This window comes from Toxotes jaculatrix, chromosome 6 (genome assembly GCF_017976425.1).
Source record: "Toxotes jaculatrix isolate fToxJac2 chromosome 6, fToxJac2.pri, whole genome shotgun sequence".
Taxonomy (NCBI): domain Eukaryota; kingdom Metazoa; phylum Chordata; class Actinopteri; family Toxotidae; genus Toxotes; species Toxotes jaculatrix.
Genome location: NC_054399.1, coordinates 23,689,008 through 23,712,279, shown reverse-complemented (window position 1 = coordinate 23,712,279; position 23,272 = coordinate 23,689,008). Strand labels below are relative to the sequence as shown.

The window sequence follows — 23,272 nt, the reverse complement described above, 5'->3', positions numbered from 1 at the left end:
CTGTCAGCAGATTAGCAGAAATTTGATGCTGATGAGAGGTTACAGCCGCATCGTCTTTACATCCACATATGGCAGAAATCTGTCAGGTGTGTGACAAGTGTCAGCGCTCATGCCAAGTGACAGAGGCATACAAACACCACGGGCTCAGTTTTAGCTGCAGAGTTTAAGCCTGCAGTGCGTGAGAGTGGAGGGAAAGGGAGCACATGACTGAGGATGCAGCTGGAGGCCTAAACTCACAACAGTCAGAGACAGACATGAAAATGCTGCTTCCAGCTACAGGAAAACTCAAAATCCTCTATTACATGTGGGTCATAGCTGTGTTAGTAGTTTTGCTTCCCAAAAGTTTTCAATTTTTTTTTCTCTGGCCTCGTATAAAAAAGGGTCAGTTCACTGAATTAAAAATATGTAAATGCATTTAAGCGCCTGTGACCTGTCAAACAGACCACATAGAGAAAAACTGACATCTAATGAACTTAAATTAAATAAATGAACCTACTGTTATAGCCTTTTTAAAAATCTTCTAAAAGCTCTTTTATTTTGATTGAAAAAAAAAAAAGGATGACAGCCCCTGATCTAGAGTAACCAGGACACTGTTCCTCAGGGGAAACATTGCTGTTGATTTTTTAAAATCATTTTTAAACAAACTCTTCACTGTGTTGGTCTGGAGTCAAGAATCTGAGAGGTGAATGTCTCAGACCCTGGACAAATGAAACCAAAACCATCTAATATGCCCAGAGACCACTAGAGGTCCAATAAGTACACACAGATTTTATTTTGTCATGTGGTTTAGGGTTAGGAGCCTTTGATCAAATTTTTTTAGCCTGAGCTAAGTTAAGCAGCTTTGTGTGTTGGGGTCCACCACACTGTACCTTGAGCTGTGTAGACCAGTTCACTGTAGACTGTCACAGGGATGATGGGGGCATTCAGGTCCTGCAGGAAACCTCTCAGTGCATCCGTCAGAGAAACCAGATCATACTGGTCCAGATCCACTGAGGCCGGATCTGAGAGGACAAAAGAGAGGGAGAGACAGGAGGTGTTAGAGAATAAACATGTGATGTTTTGATGTTTTTCATCCTTGGTTCTAAGCATGGGTGGGTTACCAAACCAGGTCTCCAAAGGACACAGGGTCAGGGGCCCTAAGGCAGAGAATTTGTGAAAAGTGACTTTCATGTTGGGGAATCAAAGAGTCCGAGTCACAAGTTCTCCTTGAGAAAGGTGCATATGAAAAACTTTCACATGCACTTTCAAACTGCCAACGGATAGGCCATCATGGCACTATTAAAGAAAGTGGTTGTCCCCTCAGGTGTTTGGTAGGATGTCCAGGCCTAGTGTCTGATGCAAGTGAGAACAGGACCAAGACCTGTCAGACCAAGTCCCCGTACATGTAGCACAAGTTACTAACTCAAAAAGTGAATTTAGTGTTATGTTACTCTTTAAGTAAATACCAAGCACTATATGATGAACTAAATGAACTACTGCTGGAGTCTCAGCTTTGGCCAAAAACTCTATATAAGAAAAATAAATGTGAGATTGGACCAGTAGTGATCTGATTGGCCAAAGTGTCTCAAGTGTCTCAAGTCTCATGGTCAGTTCTGGGAAAGAGGGAATATCATTCAGCCGCAGATAAAAAAAAAAGATGCTGAGATGTCCAACCCACAAAGACAATTTACAGATTTATCTGCCTGTAGGCTAAACAACAGATAAAAGGCCTGCGTGTGTCTGCGTGAGCACTCCAGCAGATTAGCAAAGGACAAACCACAAGGCGCCACAGGACGCTTTTGCTGTCCTCCATCTTTCACCTCCGCCTTCCTCCTCTACTCTACCTCCACTTGTCTTTCCCCATTTTTGCTCTTGACCTTCCTCCCCCTGCTTCCCTTCTTCCTCATCAACCTTTTTCCTGTTTGCCTTTTATCTTTCCACACCAGCTCCTTTTGCTCTTCTTTTTTCTTTCTTTGTCTTTCCTTCCTTCTCTTTTTTCTCTTCCTATTCTTTTCCCTCCACCATTCTTCTTCCTCGTCCACCTCCAACCCCCTCCTGCGCCATATGCACGAGACCCACTGGAGTCAAAATGGCTGTTAAATCCCATTGATTTGCCCCTCTAACTAATGCCTGAATAAATTTAACCAATCACCACAGGCCAGTAAACCACCAGGCCATTAATATCAATGGATGACCCCTTCACATCACCATGCCGAGGCCCGTGTTATTGTGCAGTGATTTGTCTGGGGCGTTCGATCACCCCAACACCCAGGCAGAGCGAAATTGGTGTTGCCATGGGACCCAGAGCATAAAACAAATTGTTGAGCAGATTGTAATTTGTTAATTCTGAGAGATTTATTTTGTATTAGGTTGGGATTTGTGCTGGTGATAATAACGTCGGTGGTAATTGCGTTGTGCACTATTGGCACAAACAATCGTGCAACACTAGCTAGTTAGGATGTCTGCTACACTTCAGTGTGTAATTTCCCCATTGGAAATTACACAGGCTACAACCAAGCTTCGTTCTTCCCCACCTAGTTTTGCAGTTGTTTGGGTGACTCTTTCAAATCCCTCGGTACAACTGTTCAGCAGTCAAAATGCAGAGGAGAAATGCTCTGAGTTGATACTAATGCAGGTGCCCTCCTGTTGGGTACTTTAAGTGCACTCACATAATGACAAGCAGCAGGTGTGTTCACCTTGAATTCCAGGCTCTTTTAGTTTGTTTTCTTATTTAGCTCTTTATCCACAGCTCTATGGCACTCTGAACACTGTGACGCAGCCAGTGTATGTTCCACAGGGTGTGTTTAGATGAGCAGAAGTGCCATCAATTGGCACATCAGTGTATGAATGGAGAGAGGACAAGGTCAGCGTTCCAGGGATATAAGAGCCATGTTAATGGGACATTCTGAGCCAAAGTACCATCAGAAAAATGTAGTGACAATGTAAAACAAGTTTTCATGGATTTTGTGGTATGTATGACATTAGTTTTCCTCCTGTTATGCTACTGAATGTGTCTTTCTTTTGCCTGTTTGCACTGAGGACATTTGTGGAGGTACTCCTTGAAGACAGTATAAAACACTACAAATATGACCTGTATATATATATATATATATATATATATATATATATATATATATATTTTTTTTTTTTTTTTTTTTTTTTTTTTTTTTTTTTTTTCCCACACTGCATTTACTACTAGTGCTTCCTATTTGCAGTGTGTACATGGATATGAAGAAAACTATCTATGAATGAACTCTGATCAGATCATTCCTGAGAGAGTTTGACACGCAGCAAATGGTCCGACCAGTCGGGAGTCAAACTGGTGACTCACTGTTCAGGGTATTAGCATTTATCTATCAGGTCAACTCAAACCTCAAAAATTTTAAGCCAACATGTCTTTAATAAAGTGTCTATGTCAGCTAGCCAAACTTCATCTGCTGTTGAAGTTCAGATGATATGGCTGAAAGCACCATAACATCGACAACAAAAAAACAAAACAAAAACAAAAAAAAAACCCAACCTACCCAAGCTCTGTGTAACTGCTTTGTGTCGGACAATGACAATATTTAGGTTGGCAAAACAGTACTTTCAATAAAGCAGGTCCTGTATGTATGAATCCAGACAGGTTGGCTGGTCATGAGTTAGTTATGACTTCAGAGAGTGGAGAGACAGACAGGGAGGCATTGGTGACAAAAACTGCTTGTTTAAGAAACATTTTGCTGAGACATGACTGTCTGCCTTTCCCACACTTACAACAAAATGCCCCAGTTGTCCTGAGGAAATGCACATGATGTGTTTGAAGTCACTGGGTTTATTATTTTAGTGCTGTGAGGAATCGAATCAATGTAATGTGAACAGAAATAAACAATAAGATTTTGTAAGAATTTACCATAGGGACCTTTCACAGGGAGGACTATTTTTGATCCATGGTGTAAAACACAGACAGCTGCTTTGTGCAGAAGAAAAGCTGCTATTTGTTCCGATCAGACACCAAGAAAATTGGTGTCTGACATCAGAAACCACCAGATAAATTGGTGGTCTATTTAACCATGCTCTGTCTGTGCCCTGATGAGATTAATCCACGAATGCTTCTTTTTTGCCCTGGTGTCACTTGCGAGCTGTGTGTGAGCGACCCTGCTGACCCCAGGCCAGGGTTTTAGGTCCTGAACCGGCAGCATTTATGACAGCGAGATTTCTGACAGAAATCCATTCATTTCAATGGAATCACTCACAGGCAGTAAATCCATGAGGAGCTTATGCACCAAGTTCAGCTTTAAGAAGCTTGCACACATAAATTCATCCCTTTGACCAGTTGCCTGCTGTCTCAACAGAGTTGACCTTTAAGGGACCAGTGAACCAGAGGAGGAGGAAGATATTAAATTAGCTTTGTCACACCAATAAGTATAAGAGTATAAACCCCTCCACAAACCAGCCTGTAGTCAGTAATAAGCTAGCTTCTGAACTAGAAGTTAGAAACCCAACTGGCTTGATGGGTTACTGTGGCTGTTACCATGAGATCTCGAGCTCTTCACCAAACCTACAGCACCCCCTATTTCACAAGGACACACAAATAAACGTCATCGTGTCTGATGAAGCATTTCAGTCGACGTACGAGGAGTTAAAGTATGTGGCCTACAGGACAGTAAATCCCTTTGTTGAAGACTGACAAGTGTCTGCTGACTTGTTTACTGCACACGTGGAGCAAACAGCTGCTGTGTGTTACCAGCATTAAAACCTGAAGTTCCCAGTAACTGTCTCAGAAGTCAAAAAAGAAGATTAGTTGATGATCACGATGGACTGAATTACTAAGTATAATTTAAAAGTCACAGTTTGTGGTCACTTTACCCGCAGCATTACAGAGCTTTTTATCCTCCTTCAGGTCATAGTTTTGGTTTTAAGACACATTTACTTTAAAGCTCTTATAAATTCACAACCTGTAACACACAACCTGCCCGGCACAGACAGACACAGCTAGAGAGTAGCTGGTGAAGAGAGTAGAGCATCTAAAAAGGAATAGGTGGAGACCAAACTGGAATGAAAAGGAGGAAGGCAAATGTTGGACTTGACCACATCAAGCGAATGATAATGTTGCTCTGTGTCATGTCACATTAGCCATAGAAACACAGCTTTGCAACCACACTGACACAGACATGGCTGACTGAAAGGAGCAGAGGCCGGGCTCTGCTGGGTTAAGTGGTGTCAGATCAGAGGGGTGAGGTGCTGAGCAGGACGGCCTCCATCAGCAGGGCAGCTTTAATCACACCTAATGAAACAGAGTTGGGCTCTGGGGCCACAGCCAGCATCATTACACTGCTCACTGAGGGATTGGGAGCGAAAAATCCCCAGATCAATTCAATCCTTTCTACCTCTTTCTCTCTTGTTCTCTCGATCCAAAGTCTTCATCCTCCGTCTCACTTTCAACGCTTAGCCTCTGCAGCATTCCCAGAAAACATCATCCTATACATTTTTCTCATGTTCCCTGAAAACCGTCTGCACCTTATCACATCTTCTTTTTCAAACTGAGTCTCTCACTCACAAAGTAGGAAGCTCAGATCCCATTTGTTTGCTCAGTTTAGCATAGCACCAACCAGCTTAGCACCAACGTGACCTAAAGACAGATGTGCAGAAAAACGTCCACACGCACACACCTATGTGTATACTCATGCCCAAATAGGTCATCATTGATTATCTCTTCATATACATGTCTGGGCTGTGATGTATCGACAGGCTCTGACTTTTTTTTTTGATCTTCCTCCCAAAGGAACAACTTCAACCGGTCACTTTACCTTCGATCCATCTCTGTCCTTCTCCTCAATCATTTTTCTCTCCATAAACTCTTTTTTCTTCTGCTTGTTCTTCTTTTTCTTTTTCCTTCATTTTTTTTTCCCTGTCTCCTTTTCCTCTTCCTGATTACATCATATCACGGGCCAGAAGGTGGCACACACAAATACATGTATACATGGTCAATTTCCTCACCACACTTGATCCGCCTGCCAACTAATCAAGGCTTTGTCTGACAGGCTTTGGCTGTGGATCAGTTGGCAGATGGACAGATGAATGAAAGGATGGATGGATGGATAGATGAATGAATGGAGCGGAGCTGGGTCAATAATCAAGAGCAGAGTCTAGTTATTGGATTGTTGCATCTTGCAGAGGATCCATTTGGAAGGGGTGGTTGATTGGCTTGGTTGTGACTGGGTGGAGGGTTAGATGGAGTGTGTCTTTATTACTTGTTTGAAGGTCAAGTGAAGTCATTTTTATTAAGGGTATACAATCAGGCCACAAAGTGTCACCTCTGTAGTCCCCTCTTCACACTGAAGCCCTGGGATTCACCACCTCACCCTGCAAAAGTCTGTTCTGCAAGATAACTAACAGCAAATTTGAATCAATACACAATATTTCTAACCCTCAACACCATCGCCGTACAGCATTGGCAATGATGACTGGGTATTGTAGAAACACAAAAACAGCCAGAATTTAACTGTAAGTAGGGCAATCTCTTCATTCTTTCAGTCGGTCCTGGGTGTGCATGCATAATTTTCTGCTCAGACAACAGTGAAGGTTGTCACAGCGTCGACAATAATGATTCTGAAGTTTCAGCTTAAACAGGTTAAGGTTGTCAAATCACAGACAAACTCAGTGTTTGCAATGGTGAGAAAAAAAGAACAGACGAAATGCAAGGCCTCTCTGAAATATAGATTACTGTTGATGTCACTGCAGCGGGACATTTAAGGACAGAACACTGATTGTGTCTCTATTATCTTGACGCAGAATGTACAGGTACTGAAGATGTATGGAGGTCGCATCATAGACGCAAAAGACGCTCAAATGAAGGACCCGGTCTCTAAAGGCTGCCTGCTTCTGCGCACCGTCCAAGGCCGTAACATCCACACACTGACACTGACTAACTGACACAGAAGAAAGACGCACTCTGACTGAACTTGAACTTGAGCCACAGGAAATTTGAAGGACAAAGTCAATCCCCTGTTCATACACAATGACGGCAGTATGGTTTAATCAGATAAAGCTGCATTTTAATGTGATACACAAAACCCCTGTGTTCCTCTCAGTGCATTGTGTGTTTGCCTGTTAGTGTTGTGTTTGTGCATAGCGTGTTGTGTGTGCCCTTGCAGCAACATTCCAATAAGAATCTTATTACACTACAAAAGATGTGTGATCATCTGCTCTCGCCAGCATCGCAGCGCTCTGATTCAGTCGAACGAGCAGTTTTCAGAGGAAAAACAGCAATACAGTGAGGTGGATACTTGGAAAAGCTGGTCCCCAATAATCCAATAGCAGTGATTAAACTAAAGCAGAGAGTTAGAGACTTACAGAATTAGCTGTCAAAGAACTAAAGTACAATAGAGAGTCTCACTTAAATCAATGCCGTTTGAGAGGAGCAGTTCTCCTAGAAACAGCAGTAGAGTTCTTAAGAAATCCAAATTTGAGATGAGTTAATGTGGTAAAGTATTATTAGACTCAACATTACCATGGCAGCAGCCCTCTTTTCTGTTTGTACCTGTAATAATTATTATATCATCATAACCAAATGTCAGAATCTGATCATTGCTGCAGTGGATTACAGAGTTTACTCAAAGAGAAACATGGCTTTCAGAGAATCAAATTTAGAGATAATCTGATATGATGTAGATGAAATGAAAGCAGGCATTATATGTTTTGTCGGCTCGCTGTGCCACCGTATATATATATGTTCAGTTTGCATAAAGCAGAGACACAGCCTAAGGTAGGTGTTGCAGCAGTAAAGAAATATGCTATCTGAACAGAATATCTTTGTAATATCTGCTGTGGTGCGACATGAGCAGAGACATGAGGAGCTCGAGGGGGGAAAGGTGAGGTGAAATGATCACTGCTCTCGCAATGTAAATATATATTTAAAAAAATCATCTAACGATTAAGGGAAAAATATTGTAATTTATTAAATTAAATGCCACAGATGCATAAACCTTGATAAATTGAGACAGACAAAACAACAGCCCAGGTTTAGGAAAAGCATCTGCTGAACTAAAAGCAACATATTATTAGAAATTGCAGCTGGATATTGATGTGATGTTTTATTGTTCATAATACCAGGATTTACAGGAGATGTTACTGAGTAAAAACTCTTGCATGTTTGCAAATTTTTGTTTTGTCTTTTAGTTTCCATCATTTGGGTTAATCCAAATGAGAAGACTCAAAAATGTCCTGTCTCTCCGTTGTATCCTCACTGCGAGCAGTTAACCACAGAAAAGTCTCAATATAACTAACATAATAAAAAAAAACTAGCTTATGCTAGGATTTGCATGATTTGTGTGGCCTGACATTTTCATCTGATCTGTTAGAGATGATCATGTTTAAACTTGAGACGCAGCAAACATGAAAGTGGAGAGAAACAGTAGAGTCACTGTTTCTAAAAACATCAATGCAAAAACACTAAATGGTGCCATTTTATTGACTTCATTAGTCTTCATTGACCTCATTCGTCTTCATCTGCCACCTCATACTCACACTCACAGACAGCCAACTGAGGCGTCTACAGAATGTTCTCATAAACTAATAGGTCCATCAACAAACATAAAAACACACAGGCGGGCCATGGGTTTGCTGATTCATGAGGAAACACAGGAGGGTTCAAACCTTCCTAACAAATACAAAGACAGGGTCAGATCAGGATAAAAATCTGTGAGTGCGTGTGTGCTTTTGTTTGTGAGAGAGAAAGAGAGAAAGAGAGAGAAGTCAGGAAATGTTCAAAATGATGGAGAGAATCAGACGGTCTTTGGTCAAATGACTCAAGCTAACTGTCAAAAATGAAAACACTAAGAAACTAAGACCCAAATGTACAGTCTGACACCAGTGGAGAACACAGGTGTAAACGCAGGATTGTCATTGTGATGAACTGTTGTCAGATATCGCCACAAATCTAAAGCAGATGAGCAATGATCAGCTGAGTATGACACACACACTTGAACTTTTAAAAACACAACATGAACGAACCTCTTAAACCACACTGACTCAACAGTGAGCCAGTCATTACAAACTCATGTTGTGTAGACAGAAAATTGTTTAAATTTCCATTGTTCTTAAAAAAAAAAATCTTGCTGCTGTGTGTGGTCTACTGTGAACACTGTACCTCACAGGTGCACAAAGGACCTGGCTTTTTATGTATCTCTATCATTATCAATTAATGTGTAAGTCCATCTCTGCATGCTTTACCACGTCTCTCTCACCCCCTTGCTCACTGGTTCCTACTGAGGATGTAAATCTTTACAAACACCTCACAAATATATAGTTTCATGTTTTTTTAAAAGGCTCAGTAATTTCCTAAAACAGCTGGTCCCTGTAGTTTTTAACACACATTAATCAAACAGGAGGAAATGGTGCATTTGTTGGGGACTATTTTCAGCAGTGGATTAATCCACATTTTGTGCTCCAGTGAGTATTTGAGGCAGCAAGATGGTGCGTGGGGGACTGAGTCAAAATAAAGTGTGTGTGTTGTGTGTGTGATGATGGGACATGTCATTCAGTGTAACAGTGTGACTCACTGATGTGGTTTAATGGTTTTAGCAAAAATGGAGCTCTGCGGCTCAGAGGACGAAGAAACGCCAGTATGTGGATCCACACACTTGCTGGATCAGCTCAGTTTTAGCCCTGGTGTTTTCATAGGTTTGTTAACTATAGGAAAAAATAGAACACATCACCAGAACGTTAAATGCAACAGGATAGATGCACTGCACAGGAAGCCGGAGGGATCAACAGGGGCCCAGCGTTCATTTTTGCCCCAAGGTCCCCTACCGGCTTAATCCAGCCCTGGTGCTGAGTGTAACGTTCAGAAGTTGAACAGCCTCTGGGAATGAGCTTCTCTTGAATTGCTGTCAGACTTTGAATCAGAGTAACAACCAGAAAGTCTTTTACCAGCATGTGAGTAAAGAGCTTCACAGCCTTTGCTATGATTAAAGAAAGCCATACAGTTTATGTGTTCCACAAGATAGTATCCACATATAATCGAGTGTTGTTTTGGGGGTTGTGTGCATAGATATTGTATAATGTTTCAGTTTTTATACATTTCTGCCAGTTTAACTTTTATTATGGTGACCAATTTAATGCCAGTTTCAGTTAAAAAAAAAAAAAATCACACACTGGACTGCAGAGAGTAAACACATTAAAGAAGCCAAGCTCTGCAGGATCACTGAGGAAACACTTAACATTTAAAGACACCATTAAAGACAGTATAACTGCTACTGATAAAATACTGCTGCTTAAACCTTTATTACACTTTTTAATGGACCTGCACATACTGTGGGTTTATGTGTGTTTACGAACATACAGGGATGTTGGATTGCCTTTACGCATATTTGCCCATAGCAACTGGTTTTAATGTGCACTTATGTGTATTAAGACCATATTTTCCTTTATGTTTTCTTTCTCCAAAGAATTTCTAATCCTTGGTGCTACTGAAAGGTGCATTTTTCCACGTTTGAGCTAGGCTACAAGTTTCCCCCTTGGTTCCAGTCTTTGCGCTAAGCTAGGCTAAGCATGTTCATGACCTGTCTCTGTATTAGACACACATATGAAACTGGAATCTATCTTTTTATCTGACTCTGGGGAAGATGTTAGGCTTGTCCTCTAATGACTGGAGAATGAAAAGGCCTTTGTATCATAGCAGCATAAAGGCCAGTTCATATGAGAATTCATGACAATGAAATTATAGACTGAAATCAGTTCAATTTATAATTCAACTTTGGGCAAGCTTTTGCACACAAGTTCGTGCTACTGAACCACCTGCAAACTGTCATGACAATGCTGACCTTTAATGGAACAAAGAGGCAAAGAGTCCAAAATAGAGAGAGCTATTGTATTAGCAGCATCTCACTATCTGATTTTATGGAGGTGATGCACGAGACATCACTGTAGGTGGACGTCACTGTGGTTACACCCACTGAGTGGCAGAAAGATTAACTTACTGAGTGGCAGCATTAGTATTCAGCAGTAATGCTATGAAAATACAAAAAAGAAAGAGCTTTTGTGCAAATGACTGTGAAAAAAGGCTCCACAAGAAATCTGAGTTTTTCTTTTTTTTTTTTACAGACTTACAAAATCTAAACAGAAAGCAAATGGGTTGCTGCAATTCCCAGAAAAATGAAAAAAAAACAAAAAAACAAAACAAGAATCTAGGCACTGAAACACGGAGTTGTGTTACCCATTTTGATTCGGGTCTGTCTGATTTTTGGGTACAAAATATGTCGAATTTTGGGTATTATTAGCATCATTATGGGAGGCTGAATAACAGTCTTTGGCCACCTAGGGAATACAAATCAATCAGACACACAACAAGACATGGACTCACTAAATGAGCAGATTAAATCTGTAAACATTGAGGGATAAAGTTCACAAATTAAAAAGGGAGCTGTAACATCGTACTCTTGACAAGTCACAACCCAATGATGTAAAAATGAAAATAGTACTACCCGGTTTACAGATGTTTGTGTTATTTTGTCAGTGGTTCTTCCTGCTGCTGCAAAACAGCCCCTCAAGCCTCCTCAGGAACTCGGTCTGACAGTGATGAAGCTGTGCCTCAAACTGTTTGAGGAACTTTTTTGCCACCTGCTCGAGATTCATCAGGCAACACTATCATAAACTCTTTGCCGTTGGTTTCATGTCATAAATCCGAGCCGGCGCCATCACCTGATACTGTGGCTGGAAAGAGAAGATTTAAGACGCAGCTTATCAAAATGTTTTTTTAAGTATTCACAAACGATAGGCATTGAGGTGTCCATAGGTCTTCCTTCAGACTTCAAAGTTTGAGCTCAAACATTGAGCAACTACAAACAACACAACACAACAAAGCTTCTTATTTCAATCACCTGTGAAATCTTTGTGAAAGGCCTGGAGTGGACGTGTTGCAGAGAAACACCTTACCGAGCACAGTGGGTTCCTTAACAAGCTCCTGCCAGGGAGACTTGGCACTGGCTGGCCAGGGTTGCATAGCAGAGGATGGTGTTGGCTTATTTTGCGCAGAATTAGTAACACCTCCGTTCACACGAGGGAAGAAACAGATTAGCCGCAAAGAGACTGAATCTGCTCAAGAAATTTCTCGTGTGATAATCCATGTTGAAAGAGTGATTGGAATGCTGAGGCAGAAATATACAACTCTGCCTGTAAGCCTCAGAGTGGAACACAATGGCAAAGCGGCGCGTAGTTTTGTGATCCTGAAGACACGGGCAGTATAAAAGGAGAATTTTCATCAAAAATAGACAACGGAAAAAAGCTTTGCAAGTTTCACAAATAAAAGTGATTCTCTGCGGGATATGGTCTGCTGAAACTATTCTCCTACAGTTTTGACTATTTCAGTAGGTTTTACACAACAGCTAAGTCAGTCAATATGTGCAAATGTCTCACTTTCCCACCTTAGACATGAGAGCAGTGTGGGGAAAGAGCCCGTAGTAAGCCCAACGTTCTAAACATATATTTCCATATACAATGTAAAGACTAATAGATGATAAGAAGAAGACCTTTCACAGAAAACACTGTAAAACCTTGGTTCAGAACAGCAAAGTGAAGTTTTCACAAACTTAGGTTGAGGAAGATGAATCACTAATTGTGTTTTATCTCTTAGTAAATAAAAAATAAAAACAGATGTCTACTTTTATGACACAAATTGCTCCTTTAATTAGAAACACACAGGTAAGGCAAGCAGCAGCCAGTAAGTAGCTTTTCAAAATGTCCAGTAGTTCCCCACAGTACTGTTGTCCCCCAGCCGTACGGTAACTCAGCTGTGGGACTTTTTCCTTGTGCAACGTGAGCTTCAAATCTCCTCTGTGGGATTTATCTCCCATTTGAAATTACAAACAGTTGTTTTCTTGGTTCTGTTTTCTTTTCTGGGAAACAGGCCCGCAGATAAACGAGATTCAGCACTGCATTTCATGTAAAACATTTTAATATCAATTCATTCTGGCAACTCTCCACAAAAGTCACACAATTGTGATTTTGCAATATGAATCTGGCACTGTACCTGAGAGTAAGAGTTGTGTTAAATTCCAGGGTCACGTCTGATGGTAAGCATGCAACCAAGCAAAAGCCTTTTACTCTAACGGTATCTTGTTTTTTGCCAAGATGAAACATTTGATCTCTAAGGACCAGAGCCACACGGTCTTAAAACTGAGGTGTCTCAGTGTTTGCCTCCTTGGCTGAATGCTATACCTGGAAATATTTAATAAAACACAGAGCAAAGTTTGGTGCAGAAATATACATGTCTAATATCTGCATTAGGTATTAATGAGAGGTTTTATCATTCCCTGGCCACATCCTTCACATCAGCGAACAACTTCATGATTTGCCCTTAATCTTAAAATGAATAAATAATACCGTCTTGCTTCTACACCCTCAATGAGGCTTGTCCCTTGTCTTCTGTTCATCAAGCATCTCTCAGAGCCCTAGGGACATAGTCTGGAGTGTTTTGGAGCTCCAGAGAGCTCAGCAGCTCTTGAGTCTGCAGGCTTGAGATTATCCAGAAAGATTGCAATTTCATTTTGTGTATGTTTAGTTGTAGCGTCACAGGGCCCTGACTTCCGTGGTGTAGCTTCACTGACCACATTCTCATCCACTGAATTCAAAACATTACTAGTCTGTGTTCTGGGACAGGTCCTATTTATAGAGGACAGGAGCAGCAGATTGTCTTTGTGTTGGCTGAGGCCCCTGACACGGCAATAAAGTACACAATGTGTTATCGCACATCCTCACTTTGGACAAAACTGCAAACATCAACACTGCTACATGCAAACATGTCTCTAGGAGTCCTACCATACATCTTCAGTGGGCTGTCAAACTTTCCCTGTCTTCTCTGCAGCTACAGCCTCGTTTGGGGCTCAGTCGTGCTCTGGCTACGGTTTACCTGCACAAATTTATAGCATCAGGAGTCAGTGAATGAGTGGCAGTGTTAGCTACAAACTAAGGAGACCTAGCTTGCGTACGATTCACTGGTGTCCTCGTCACTTTAATTTGGCCAACAAAGCTCAGCATGAAGTACGAGCAAGCGTCAGGTACAATCATCAGGACACCTGATTCCCATCATCCAATGTTGGTTATTTAGTTAGGAACTTAGTTGAGGACAATGTGGAAAATTGATTTTTCAGATATAACATTATCAATCATCAATAAGGTCTACGCTTGTGTTGAATCTTTCCACCATCAATTAAATGGAAACAGCTATCATTAACCTGACAGGGATTTAATTTCAAGTGAGACCCAGTCAGACGCTGCTATGGAACAGGTGTACACTATGAGTAAATGTTTTTCAGAATGTAAAAAGTGGTTTAAACAACTTATACCAGCATTAACACTCCACAACAGTCCCCAAGAGACCTTGACACTAACAGACTGAGATAACAGAAAAAAAATGTGTCTGAACAGCTCTATGCGCCTCATTTTTAGGGCAATTTAGAGACATCTTTAAGGATGAAGGAGGAGGAGAAGAGAGAAGGAGGAGAAAAAGATGGCGATGAATTTGGGAATGGCGACAAGGACTGGAAAAAGGAGGAGGAGACAAAGGGGCAAAGAAAAGAAAATGGCATCAGAAACATTCATTCTTCACTGACCACAGTATGAAGAGTACAGGGCTCACTGTGTGTGTGTGTCTGGTCCCCAGGGTGATAATCTCAATCTGAACCCAATGAACTTTGTCTGTTTCTATACTGATTACAGTCAAATATTTCACTCCTGCTGCTGTGTGCTGCAATGGAAGTGCTGTGTATGTTAGTGAGTACATATTTGTGTTAGTGAACCCGCTCACCTCTCAGTCTACCCATCTGTCCTTGGGATTCTGCTCTCTCTCTCTCACACACACACACACACACACACACACACACACACACACACACACACACACACACACACACACACACACACAGATATCACAACATGGGCAAAGAGAAAGAAAGAAGAGAAAGAAAAAACAGAGACAGAAAAGGAGGTGAATAAACTCACACAGATGGAACAAAGAGAAGAGAGAAGCTGAAACAAACTCAGACTGCAGAGAAAAAGGAAGTTCATCCAAAGGCCAAAATGTAATAATAGTTGAGAGAGAATCTGCTTTAAAGGATAAATCAGCTCCTCTGAAAGAAGCACATTTCTCACAAAGACCTGGTTTTTGTATGTCTGTCTCACAGACTCCATATACTGCATCCATCCAAATACCTTATATTTAATTTTTCATTTCAAATACTGTGTCAGGTTTAAAAAGCCTGATCTTTTTGGAGCTTTGATACTCTGGAAATGCTGCAACTCAAAGAGCAAGACATTAAATTTACATTTTATCAAATACTCTATCATCCATCCTGCTGTATACTGTGTTATTTAATCTTTATACTTTCGGAGGGTGGCTCTGATATTTATTTAAATAATCTACAATACCATAAGCAGAAAAACCATAAGCAGCAGAATTACTCATGATATAATAGCCAACTTGTTAAATTCAGGATAATTAATCTGCAGAAATACTGTTTCATTTCGTGATTAACTCCAATCACTTCTGCTTTGCTGCTTTTTTGAAAGTCAGAGCTCAGGAGTCTGGATTTACGGTCGACCTGTGAAGACTTTTACAATTTACAAAGTCTAAGATATGACTAAATGAAACGAAGGCTTGTAGGAGCTGAGAGAGAGAAAAGGAGAAGAGAGAACAAATGACAAAAGATGAACTGCGTGTGTGTGTGTGTGCGTGTGTGTGTGTGTGTGTGTGTCTGTGTGTGTGTGTGTGTGTGTGTGTGTGTTGCAACCGGACAGTGAAGCCAAAGTATCACAGTTGTTCATGTTATCAGGCAACATATGGCAGTGATAAGCATCTGAGAGAGGAAGTGAGCAGACAGGGACGAGGAGAAGAAATATACACACTGGGTATCAAAGCATTTACATTTAGTAAATCAGTCCAAACACAGTATTTGCAGTCAAATGTGCTGGGACACAAGTTTGGTTTTATCTTTGAAAGGGACATTTTTTGTTGGACAACCAAAATTAACAGTTGTGTATGTGCACTTGCTCTCTTTCTCTTTTCTATCTCTGACTTAGTTCTGGATTTGTGTGAATATATATTAACACATCAGTCACGTATCTGCCACGCTCATCTGTTATGTAGGACAAGATGTTAATGTCTTCTAATCGCACGTGAGACAAGCTACCTACACTCATGGACTGGATTTATATAGTACTTTCCCAGACTACAAACCACTCAAAGTGCTTACAACACCACATTCACCCATTCACACACACACCTTCATACACTGATGGCGAAGGCTGCAATGGTGCCAGCCTGCTCAGAGTGGGAGTGGGTCAGGGTGGGCCTCTGGAGGAGCAAGGGATCAAACCAGGATGAGCCATGCTGCCCCATCAACTGAGTGATAGTACCTTTGGGTTTTCATGTTATTGCAGTTCACTTCACCTGCTGCATGCCTCCCCTTTTTGAGTTTTCCCAAATGAAGACAATATTCAGGCTAACAATAGCACTCTGATTAGCTCAGGGTCAAGGAATTAATGCACTTGGTTAACTTTGGCCTAGGAGCACGGTCACAGTGAATAGAAAGACAAATGTTAATTGCAGGTCTGTGTTGGGACACAGACTTTGGTTTCATGAATGAAAGTTGGAAGAGCGACACACCCATTCACACACTGCTTCCTACATTTGTACGGAACAGTGGCACTGCACGAGAGAAATCACGTGAGACAGCTGTAGCCACAGCTCCACAGACAGATGAGTAAACCCCCCCCCCCAGATGAGTGTGCAAAGACACACACACCTGCAAGCACTGAGGTACTGTACATCTTTACATATTGTTTTCTCTCCCATGTGAAAAAAAAAACTGCAAAAATCAACCAGACAGAAAAAAAGAGGCAGCTGAGAGTAGAGATGGTAGTTTTCTTTCACACCGTTTTCCTTTACACTGCACGACTTGGAACTTTCTGCATGTGGTGACAAAGGACTACTCATCAGTTTTACCAAACACCTCCATTAAGAAACACTGACGCACCTCTGCAGCCAGAGCCTTTTATCTGTTTCCATCTCACGTCCACGGTAAATGAGTGTGTGTTCGAGTGCATGTGGCCACACTTCTTTGCTCCCCAGCTGACTGTAAAAATGCTGGCTTCTAATAGGTTATTGACGGGCGCCAGAGGAAGATGATGACATCACCTCCGACCAATAGCAGGGCCGTGACGGAAAGACGAGAGGAAGGATGGACTGAGAGAGAATGGAGGGATGGAGAGGGTGGAGGGATGGAGATGGAAGAAAAGGACGGAGAGATGGAAGAGTGGAGCGCTTTTAATTTGTGTTTTGCTGAACTCAGCGGCTCCTGTCAGCGAGGTAGGAAGGGGAAGAAAAGGGACGGTGATGAATGAGTGAATAAAAAGAGGGAGAAAAAGAGACAGAAGGGATGAGAGAGAGATTGAAGAGTGCATAAAGGAGGAGCAGTGAAATAAAAGATTATTTAATGGTTCCAGGGCTCCAGGTTGGTTGATAGGTTGTTAGCGGCGAGCAGTTAACGGATTGGATGGGTGGATGGGAAGAAAAGAAGTATGTCTCCATCCATCTGAACCAAGAGGTGGATGGAGAGGAAAGAGGGATGAGAAAGAGGTGAGAGAAGTAGGACAGGATTCTCATTATGTCTGTTAAAGTTTGAGAAATTATTACACACAGATAAATGATTATTGATTGTGTGTGTGTGTGTGTGTGTGTGTGTGTGTGTGTGTGTGTGTGTGTGTGTGTGTGTGTGTGTGTGTGTGTGTGTGTGAGTAAGCGGACTGAGCTGCGGTGTATCTACATGTCTTTATGTCTGGTACATTTGCATGTATATGTTATTCGAAGTATGTCAGAGTGTACTGTTTGTATTGAGGACACATTAGATTCTGCTACAGTCTGAGTCAACATGAGTCATCGTTTCCAAAACAGAGACTGCCCACTCTGTGCCTGACAAGATGGCACAGTGTGTGTACATCCATGTAATCATTATACACATTCTAACTGGGTCAAAGTGTACAGACACACAAGACACTAGCACATACACACAAACCCAGCAGTGATGAAAATGCCCATATGCCCACTTATTCCCACACATACAGGCATGTTTGTGCTTCTATACTTGTGAGGACACTCTTTGACATAATGCATTAACCTGAACCATGGTCTAGCCTTAACCAAATCTCAGACCTTAAATAGTCCTTATTCTCAGTTTCCTAAAACATCCTGATTCTCAAAATTGTCCACACTTCACTCGTTACTTTCAGGAGTTCCTGATTTTCCAGAGACATGTACTTGCTATCGAAAATTTGTCCACATCCTGCAAATGCTCACACTCCCAAACATTTCCCAATTTAACATCCCTCCACCCCCTGACCCCTCCAAATGTCCCCATTTTAAAAAATGTCTTCATCTTTCAAAATCTCCTTACAGTCCAAAAAAATGCCCTCACCATCCAAAATCTTCATATTCACCAATGCCGTCACTCTCAAGGTGTAAAACTCAACCTGGTCCTCACAAAGATAGAAGGACAAGTGCATGCACACACACACTCAGAGTTACTGGGCCAGCACACTGAGCGCTGTGTGGGCACAGCAGAACCAACCGGCTAAAAAAGGCTAGCTATCACCATGGAAACGTCCGGGCCGTGTACCAATCGGAGGTCAACTTGATGAGGTAATGCTCTAGAAAGCTTTCTGAGCTTTTGTGACTCTCACACACTTGTGCGCGCACACAGACAAACACCACACACACACACACACCACATCCTCACTTTAACAGGAAAATTGTGCACATATGCAGCAAAGCAACAAAATAGACAAATAACACACAACTCAATTAGGCAGGATCTGAGGTTGTGGAATAGCCCGAGAGTTTCCGTACAATGCAACAACTCCCTGTTACATAACATTATTCCATAACACACAAACACACAACAGAGACAGAGGCAGAGCACTGCAGCAGCTCTGATACTCTTCCTGCAGAGTGACTGATGTTGCGTCATTCTCTAATAATGATCCGTGAGACATACAACACCAGCTCCACAACACACTGATGGAGGCCATTAACTATTTTAACTCACTTCTTTCTACATGTTTCTACAACAAAAGATGCTATTTTTTTTGCTGTTGTTTGTTCTTTTTTGTCGTTCATCCCTGTGAGTTTCAATGACATGATGAGAGCATGAGCATCTGGAGTCAGTTTGATTTTGCAGAGCGAGTCAGTGTACTGCTCAGGGTACTTTTACTTACTATACTTTTAACCCCACCCGCAGATTTCAGCGATGACGTCAGAAAGAAGAAACATGGCTGACAGTATGGAAGCCAAAACTATGAAAACAAGATCCTTACTAATAGTAATGATGATAACCAAACCTGCAAAACCATAACTTACCTTCTGTACATCCTAAATGACAAATATTACAATTAAAAGCATCATTAGCAACTACTTAATCAATGAAATGGTCGTATTCACTAAACAGTTCCACACAGAAGGTGCAAGATGTCTAACATCCTCAAGCTTCTAAACTCAAATCTAAAACGTGCCACTCAGTCAAACTATAACAACAAAAGAAGGCTTCTCATGCTTTCATTCGTAAATTTAAGGCTAGTTTGAGCTTGTTGATCTGGGCAGGTTAACCCTTCACAGCTGAAACTTCCAGTATTTTTAGGCCCAGTATTTTCTCAGGTTTATTTTGGGGGGGTTTGGTCTCATGACCTCAGAATTTGTTATATCTGGGCTGTGACCCCAACAGTTTTTCCCCTTTTACCTTCCACCTCATCAGGCTGCACAGTTCAAATTGACAGCACAGAGAAAAGAAAGAAAAAGATGATTGCACATGACATTTCTTTCTTTCTCTTTGCCCTCCCTCTATCCTTCCTGAGGTTTTCTCACACATCACACAGTCATCAGACCATCACTCTCCGCCCTCCATCATTCAAACCAATTTTTTCCTTTGCGTGTGTGCTCACATGACCTCACGAGCTGCATGTCAGCACAAATCTGTACACAAGCTACGGCTTTTCATGTATATTCCATAGGATCTGTCCGTGTCTGTCAGACCACTTTCTGCACATAAAGCCAGTGCGACTGTGAGATGACAGCAGCTGCATTTTTAACAAGCCCAGGATTTCTCTCATGCAGCCCTCTTTCTGTCTCAACATATATATGGGTGTGCGTGTCAAGCCTGCATGCTAAATTCCTCTCAGTACCTACATGTCAGATCCTTTCAGTTAATTACTTTGAGCATCTTGAGTGTCTTTGGCCCCGTGCTGACCTCCCACCACTGCCCAAGGAGGCCAGGTGTGTGTGTGTCTGTGTGTACATGTATGTGTTCTCTGGGTCTTCTCCACTAGATCTGTTCTTAACACTCAATATACTGCATCAGATTTGCAGAATTGTTGACTTTTTCTGCAGAAAATTGGACAACATGCTCATTTTGGATCCCATGATCCTGACTGTTTAAATCAAAAGAATCTCCTGGAAAAAAAACATTAAAGGGAAATTCCCGGTTTCCTACAACCTGGATCTGATTTTCATAGTTTATAACATTACTGGACTTTATGAGTCAGGAGTTTAAAGCTGCAGCAGGAAAGATTTTAAGAAAAAAAAGCCTCCTCCCTAATAATGATGTGAATGTTGATTAAAGAGCAGCTGAAATCCCATAAATAAATTCATGGTATATTTGCCCAGATAAACCTCTTCCACTCCAACCGAAACCTGTGAGCAGACCCTTGAGACTTAAGGGGGAATTATTTTTCTCAAGAAATTGAAAACAAAAATTGGACTGCTAAAAGCCTGGACTCCCCTCCTTTCACTCATCCCTTTGGATCCTCTAAATTGATCACAGACTGACAGAGTTGGTGCTTTGTGCAATTTACTGATCTGTTATGCTCTTTAAGGGAACTGATATTCAAACGGTGTTTGAAGTGATATCACGCAGAGCTGCCAACAGGCTGGTTTAGTGCAGACGGAACTCAGGGTTTGAGGCACCATACAAAACTAACTTCTAACTTTTATTAAAAACTTTCTTTATATCTGAGAAATATCTTTGAGAAAAGCTATAATACATCCAGGTGAACATCCCCTTATAATCCAGGCAATCGAAACCTACTCTTTCACCTCTGTTACCAACTTGAGGCTAAGTTTGTGCAGACAATTTTTTATCTGTATCTGTTATATCTGAGCTGAACTGGATCTCCAGTGTTTACACTGTGGAAGAAAGTTCACTCCAGTCAGGCCCTCAGCTCGGACCAACAGCTTCAGAAAAATCTAGTGTCCTTGAAGGAGCTTTAACACCAAATCTTGTTGGTGCAGCTCAAACGATCTCTGTGTTGTGTTTTCCCGTTTAGTTCAGTTTGTTCAGGCTGGCGTGAAACCAGGTTCTTGGTCCGCCTCAAACTGTGGTAGTGTAGATTTGTTTGTGGTGTGAAAGCAAAGCAGATCAACCACAGTGTTTTGTGAAAAGTAGATGTGTACTTTCATCATGAATTGAAAGCTAAGCTGCCATTAAACCATTAAATCTGCTGAATGTAAACTCTTAAATAAGCCATCCCCTCAGCAATCTGTAAAACATACACTGTAACTGTGCTGAGTCATGTGGGAACAATGGCACTGCACATGCCTCTCAGCATATGAATGCATGGATTTTCTTCGATCAATCAGAAAGAAACAACCTCAACAACTCCAGTGACCGGCTGAGCCACCACAATTTGTATGAGTTTGCATAATAAGATCAAAGTCCAGTTAGAAAGGTCTAATGTCCATGTGAATGTACATACAGAAACACACTCTACACGTAAGGACAAATGAAATAACTGCACTGAATAATCCATTTCCAATCAATAGCATAAATGATAACAGATACTGTAAATGATAACAGATCTATTACTTCTCCCTCCTGTGTCTCTCCTTTCTCTCCTCCCCAGATTTGAGTCTGATTTTGTGACTTCCTCCCATCCTCCCAAAATAAAGTACGGAGCCAGAGCACTCCCTGGTGGAGCCAAACCTGAACTTCAGCAATCAAACTTGGCCAACTTTTTATTTTTTGTCTGAGCTCCTTTATCTCCACTCAGCCTCAGCGGCCTGACACGAACTGGTACAGTCTAAGCAGGACCTTGTGTTGGTTTAAGTACTAAGAGGAGAGCAGGAAATCGGATTGTGGAGCTGTGGCTGTTAATGATAAGCCACTTGTTGCTTCTGTATTAGTGTGCAGAGATTAAAAGCCCTGATGAATGATTATACTGTGCAGAACAGGTTCCTGCCTTTTCTGTTAGCAGGTGAGGGAGTAAACCAAGAGCACTAAGGTCTGAATTTTTACTTTCAGCCGCACCACATCAACATTCAGATCAATTCCACTTTCAGCTGGGACAAACACAGATTCTTGCTCTGTGTTCGCTTGATTCAAACATGACAGGACAGTTTGGAAACTGGAAAATGAGAGAGAGCAGTGGAATTGAGTTATAATAATCATTTGAAGGAAGGAATGTGTTCTCTGTTCTCCCACAGTCTGCATCAGTGATGGATTTTAAAACCATCTTACTGCTGAATGAGTGTTTATCTCTGAGCCAGGGATGCTTGCACTCAATTTTTTATCAAGTATTTAACCTTGTGCTGCTTTGGCATATCCATTAATGTGATGGCATTCAGATGAGAGTTGTGCCGTTAAGGTTTCTATCACAACCTTCTGCTCTTGTCTTTTATCAAATGGCTTTTTTCTTCATCTCTTTCCTTTAACTGCCCTACTTCAGACTTTCATGATTGCATGATTATTTCATGATAATCCTGTACACTTGCTCTGAGTGTATATGTTCACAATTATACACAGTTGTATCTAATGAATGCTGAAACATGAGGGTTTTTATTCTAGATGTAAGTTATACAAAGGAACAGATAGCAGCTAGCCTTGTTGCAAGCTGTAAGAGTTCCTTACAAACAATGTAATGTAATGTAATGTTCTCCTTTGAGAACAAAGGAAAGAAGCAGCTCACTGTCAAAAAAGTGAGGATCCAACCAACAGTCAAAAACCCTGAAGATACTCAGTTTGCAATGATATAAACCAGAGAAATGCAGCAAATCCTCACACTTGAGTACATTTCTGTCGTTCTTAAAATCGTACCTGAGTCCAGAGACTGCCGCAGCTCTACAGGTCCACCGGAGGCTGGAGGGGTTCGATATAGAGTCTCACCGTTTAAGCCTGCAGGGGGAAAAAAAACTAGGTGAAAGAATACAGAGAAAATCAGCAGAGAAAATTGCTGCATGTCAGCCTGAATATATGCTTTTCCTCTAGGCTAAGACCTA

General features: G+C 41.4%; 1 protein-coding gene across 1 annotated transcript in view; it reads right to left on the bottom strand.

Annotated features, from left to right (window-relative positions):
- The window catches only part of pik3r3b (phosphoinositide-3-kinase, regulatory subunit 3b (gamma)), a 191,814-nt gene that overhangs the window by 111,847 nt on the left and 56,695 nt on the right, over positions 1-23,272 (bottom strand). The window contains exons 4-5 of the mRNA XM_041039885.1: positions 23,091-23,168; positions 870-1,001 (exon numbers count right to left, since the gene is read on the bottom strand). Coding sequence (XP_040895819.1) covers positions 870-1,001; positions 23,091-23,168 — 210 coding nt within the window. The remainder of the gene's footprint in view (positions 1-869; positions 1,002-23,090; positions 23,169-23,272) is intronic.